The following is a 6,000-nucleotide window of genomic DNA, read 5'->3' as shown; positions in this document are numbered from 1 at the left end:
CAATGTTGTCTAATGTATTGAGTACATCAGACATTGTACTGAGCAATTTGTGCATCGCACAGCTCACCGTTCCCCCCTTAAACTACACTGTAATAAATACTGTACCCATTTGTAGTTGAAGCAAAAGAAATTAAGTTACATGTTCAAGGCTCAAACAGGGGAGAGTTAGGGTGTAAAAGGAGATCTGGACCTCTTCCTACACACTTAGTGCTTCCTAAAGCCTCCCTGATGGTCAAAGTCATCATTAGAACGGCAGTCTGTTCAGTCATTTCAAAGGAAAAGGAAGATAAAACTCTACCTTTCTCACCTGGTTTTATTTAGGGAATAAAGATTAGAAGTCTGAAACAGTGTTTTAAATTGTTCTGTTTAGCCCTCCCCCTGACAGCAGAAGCAGAAAAGTACTGATATTGCATTAGAAGATTAGTAGCCATAGTAGAGAATCAGTATAGATGCTTATGAGGTAACACATCCCTAATAGTGTTGACCACCCTTCTTTCTATATTCAAATCCAGTTGTCTTCATTGCACAGCTCATTTAACTGCTGAACAGACAAGTGCTTCAATTTCACAATTGTTAAATCAGGATATGAAGACTATAACTAAATGATTCATAGAGAACAGAAGAAAAGTCATTGACTTAGAAAAAACATGCATATATTTTCATTTTATCTTACATTTCTCATAGCAGAAAGCACATGTATATTCATTTTCTCTATAACACCTAACAAGAAGAAATGCTTGTTTCTTTTAAAATTATTAGGCTATTCACTAAGTCAGTACCTGCAAACTTTCAATATTTGGTAATACTGAAAACAAGTTCATGTTTATTACCACGTCTTAAGAATGAAGGAGACCTGACTTCCTGTTCTGTTGTTAATCTGCATTGGTGTTAGAAAGAAGGAATAGGCAGGGGTTCCAGGAAGGTGTGATGACTCTGAATTCGGTTTAGAAGCTGCTGTGCCACAGGTTTGAATTCTGTTTCCCAATGAAGTTTGTGATAGTTTTTTAGGTCTTGGTCAAAACTGCCATCCAATGCTAGCTCTTCATCTGTATATTAGAAAAATTAAAATTACAGCAATTATTTGGGAATATAGTCCTCTTGAATAAAATTTAATATTCGATGGCATGAAGTAATCTCACTCTAAGTCATCTCTATTACCAACATGATAACATGATACAGATAAATTTGGGGTTTAAAGGCTCTGTTTAATGTTCTTTACAAGTGTTTTATAATAAGCACATTTTCATGTTTCAATACAGAAAAATAATCTTTGTTCTGTATTGTATTATAAAATCTTTGTAAAAAAAAAATCCCAGATTGAATTCTTATTTCAACTAATCCCAATTCATATTCAAAAGTTAGATCATCGCTTCTCTTAATGAACAAAATAGTAATATGCTACTTCCTTATGGTACACATGAAAAAAGTTCATTGTTGCAGTGGTTGACAAATACAAAAGGAGTCAGAAATCTTTTGAAAAAGTAACAACAGTTGAACTTGACAGTTGTAAACTTTGCTGAAAATCAGCATTGCTGGATTCAGTTTAGCTTGGGCAAGCATCTTGAAACAGCAACCCCCAATGCAAACGCTCTCCAATAACAATGAAAAGTTGGAAACTTGAGAATTCCAAAGAGCATTAGGATCCCAAGTGAATCCATGAGTAATGCAGGAAAACAGTTGGCTTAAAAAAAAAAAAGCCACAAAAGCACAACTTTAACCTGCTTCTTAATCCACGGATACCCTGAATCCTGTGATTCTATAAGTCTATACAGCCAAAGTAGAAGGAAAAATGGCTACCACCTTCCCCTTCTTCACACTGGCTCCAGACCACACAAGGACTTCAGGAAAACAAGCTGGGCTGCCAAGCAGAAGACTGGCTCTGCCACTCCCTGGGTCTGTGGTCAAGTCAGACTTTTTAAGTGGGAACCACTAGGTCCGAAAATGACCACAAATATTGCTACTTACATAATTCGTAAACATTTTTCCCAGGGCCACTTCAATTCCTATTATAAAACGCTTCATGACTGTTTACATGATCTTTCCACACAGGGCATTTCTGTCCATGCTGTGTGCTTTGGCACGGTGGGTGTTTGTGTCACCACCCAGTGTGAGATAAGGGCGTCTGGAATCCCAGTTTGCACCTTCCCCTCCTCTCCTCACAGGCAGCTCTGAGATAAGTTCTGGGCAGACACAAACACTTCAGCAAGGTGTTCCATGGAGACCCCAAAGCTGGTGTCCCCACCCACAAGATAAGCAGGACTGGAGAGGAGAATGCGGATGGCACTTGATGCCTTCAAAGCCTTCCTGGTGATCTGATGGGACAAGAGGAGTCTCTGATTCTCAGAGGCTTCAGACTTCTAGATCTTCTTCCCGCCCACCCTGTCCCACATTTTTCTGAGCATGAAAATTCTCTTTAAAGAAGAAATAGTAATAATCCTGTTTTATGCCCTTCTTCCCTTAGAGCTGGGGCTGCCCAGGGCACTTGGCAGTCATTGTCTCTGCTCTGGACTTTGGTTATATTTGGTGGTGTCAGCAAATATCTATTTTGACATTTTTAGTCTTTTAACTTATTGCCAAGACTGTTACTTTTCTTGAGGCTTTGCCTTTAATTACTTAATCCATACTCAGATGCTATTAACTCTAAATTGGGTTAGACAAGACAGTAAGAGTGGTCAAATTGCTACAGGTGAGAGAAAAATGGTCTTTGAGTTTTCAAAATAAATACAGCAAAGACATGAAAAGTGCCACATTACACCGAGTATTAAATTTTGGAATTTGTACGGCAAGAGTGGCAAAGGCTAAAGCATGATAAAGTTAGATCTGTGCTTTCAACTTTTTAGACAATGACCTAAGAAATGCAAACTGTGTGACTCCTTATACATAGCCCTACGATTTTATGCACAAATAGCAAGCAATACTTATCCTTACTACATGTAACATATTTTGATATTTTCGATCTTTGTGACTTTCACTTTTAAAGGTACTGGTCACAGTGAAAAGCACTGGCTGAGATAACCAACAATTCTTAACCTCCCTTTGTGCACAGCACATTTCCAAATACCTGGGTTTTAGGTGAGGTATCATAAAGGACTAAAGAACAATACAATAATGTGTGTTTGAACACAATCACCACTATAGCATGAGGATCCCACAGCCTCAAGGAAAGCTTCCCCTCCTCACTGCACTGCTCTGCTCCAGGTAGCTCTAGTTGCCAAGTTTCCTTATAAAGCAGAACCTTCACATGTTCCAGGGCTGTTGCCATGGGTTTGAGGTGTGATCCTCTAAAGTGAGTCTTGAATCCCATTCTATCCCTGACACGCAACCTAGTAGCTCAGGTCCACAGACCTGTGATGAACATGAAATAATCAGAGGGATTTCACGTTCACAGTAGAAAAGCGCCTACGCAGAGCATCAAGCAGCTGTAGTCATGGGGTCACTGCATACTCATGAGCCGGTGCCACCACTTAAGGATGCTAATGAGCTTATAAGACGAGAGGGGAGCACATCGGGAAATTTTAGACAATGCTTTTCCTGAGTCACTTTCCAGAAGGACCATCAACATCCCAGCCATGTTAAGGCCCATGGCATTCTCGGTTTTTCAGTCACCATCAAGAAAAAGTTAGAAAACTTACATTACTTTGCCATTACTTAGCCATTACTTATTATATTTTCTAAAACTTACTATTATTTCTAAAACCAGTGCTTGCACTTCAGCGTGGGCTTTGCTAGCTAGGTAACAGCTCGGCCTGTCCTTCCATTGTCTTTGTAAAAGCAGTAAAATTCAGGTACCCTCTCACCCATGCAGCCGTTTCACTTGCTGCTCCCAACTGTCCAGACACCCGCACCCTGTCAGCAGAGAGAAACACAAAGCAGCAGGCCACACACCCCACAAGGCCTGGTCTCCGTGCCTCCCCCCCACCATCCCCCCCCAAGACAGCTCCGGACATGAGGGAAACCTGGCTCCCCATAGACCATGTTTATGTCTGTTTTCCTTGCCACAACCCCCTTCCACTGGCTGGGTGGGGTGAAGCTGCACACCGCTGTAGGGCAGTCAAGGAACCCGGCAGCAGGCCATTTCTTTTCTGATGGAAAGTCCTGGCTTTGTGATGCTGACTGCCACTCAGCTATCCTAGACCAACTTTCCTCATCTGTCCCCTACTTAATGCCCTCAAAGGGCTCTTGGGAGAACAGTGTGAACATGTCTCTAAAAAGTCTCTAATACTAATAAAGTAAAAGCGTCACTAGAGGGCCCTCCCTGGTGGCGCAGTGGATTAGAGCTCAGCACTAAGAAGCCATTTTCGCCTGAGTTCTATCCCCGCCTGCCCCGAGGTAACCCACATGGCACAGCAGACCTCTCCTGACCCGCCCGCTGCTCCCCTCAGCAGTGTACTTCGTCGATCTGCCTGTTCTGCTCCCCACTCTGTCTCTGGAGACTCCTCTCACCGCCCCTGAGCCTCTGGCCTGTACCCCAGTTCTGTATGCATAAATAAATCTTAAAAAAAAAAGTGTCACTAGAGTTTGTCCATTCCTACACGTCTATCAAGAACCTGCTCCATGTGAGGCAACATCCTTCCCCTAAAGTGACTCAGCAGAAGCAGGGCAGGAACAAGTTACGTGGTTCACGGCTAATTGCTCTAGAAGAAGAGAGTCCCTAAAACTAGACTCTAGGCTTGAGAACCCACATGAAAAGGGTCTGCCAGAGAGGGTGGCATTTGACTGGGCAGGCCAGGGCTGTGGCACCTGCACAGGGCACAGCAGCTGGACAAGCGCAAGGAGAAGCCCTTCCTGGCTCTAAGGAAAGGCTGAAGGGAGGGAATGGTGGCTGCCTGGTGTCCTGCTGAGATGCCAGCCAGACCCCCTTGTGTGCATACACCAGGTGGCCCTCGCCATTTTGCACCTCTGGTCGATGGCCCCAGACTTAGGAGCTAAAAGTAGAGAGAGCCTGAGGCAGAGGCAGCTACCACCTAAGGCAGGGGGTCTCACACCCCAGGAGAGTTGCTCACAAAGCCAGTCACAGCTGCTCCCCTAAGGAGACAGACAGAAAGGCATGCCAAACAAGAGGAGACACACCAAGGAGCTTGAGGTGGCGGAAGCTATGACCTGAGGAGCCTTTTCTCCGTAAATGCAGTCAGATCAGAGTCTGGTCCCTGCAGGGCAGAGCCTACGAGGCAGGCTCTGGAGGATTTACTCAGATGGAATGGCCTTCCAGGGACTGAGTGCCTCTCCAAGGCTATGGGCAAGATGCTTGCTTCCTTATGGACAGGCATCTTCCCCATAAGCTCCTTCACTAAGCAGGCAAGGCTCTCAGTCCTGGCTGCAGAGCAGACTCACCTGCGAAACTTTAAAAGCAGATTCTTGAGAGGCCTCACCCTCTCCCTAGCTGGTGAGTCCCGAGAGTAGGACAAGCTGGGTTTTTAATTCCACAGCTGATTCTACTATTCTGCTATAGTTGAGAACTGATTTAAGGCAAGTTGAGCACCCACTTCTGCTCCCTGCAACCTGAGAAAGTTTAATATTCACAGAGCAGACTGTGAACCTTGAAGATCTCAAATTTTGCTTGTTTTTTCTAATTCTTACATAGACAGAATTAGTTACCTAGGAAAAGCAAATTTCACATCAACCTAGAAAATCTCATTCTTTCAAATACCTTCTGGTTCTGAATTGTTATTGAATAGCCTTAGAATTAGAACTTGGAATTTACAAAGCACTTTTACAACTATGTTTTAGGACTTGCTATGAGTCAGGACTGAACCAGGTCCTTGTATATGTCTATCATTCCATCATCAATTATTCCCAACTTAGATAGGAATACTAATTCAACAAGGTTAAAACCTTGCAAGTGATAAAATTAGGACCTCAATTCGAAACTGACTGACTTCTGAGGGCAGTCAGAAGCCCCTGGTCTTTCCACTATGCTCTCCAATGTTTGTTTGATCCTGGAGCTGGACAAGGATTATCATGTTCCCATTAGGAAGAAGAAAAGACAGGTTCAGAGAGATT

The 6,000-nt window shown here is 43.3% G+C and overlaps 1 protein-coding gene across 1 annotated transcript in view; it reads right to left on the bottom strand.

Moving 5' to 3' along the window:
* Window positions 1-253: 253 nt before the first annotated feature.
* ARMC2 (armadillo repeat containing 2) overlaps window positions 254-6,000 on the bottom strand; it is a 105,074-nt gene continuing 99,327 nt past the window's right edge. Inside the window, exon 18 of the mRNA XM_004673754.2 lies at window positions 254-1,046. Coding sequence (XP_004673811.1) covers window positions 889-1,046 — 158 coding nt within the window. The 3' untranslated portion in view covers window positions 254-888. The remainder of the gene's footprint in view (window positions 1,047-6,000) is intronic.

Source organism: Condylura cristata, unplaced genomic scaffold (assembly GCF_000260355.1).
Source record: "Condylura cristata isolate star-nosed mole 26May11 unplaced genomic scaffold, ConCri1.0 scaffold00001, whole genome shotgun sequence".
NCBI lineage: Eukaryota > Metazoa > Chordata > Mammalia > Eulipotyphla > Talpidae > Condylura > Condylura cristata.
Note: the sequence above shows the minus strand (reverse complement) of the source record. Positions and strands in the feature narration are given on the sequence as shown.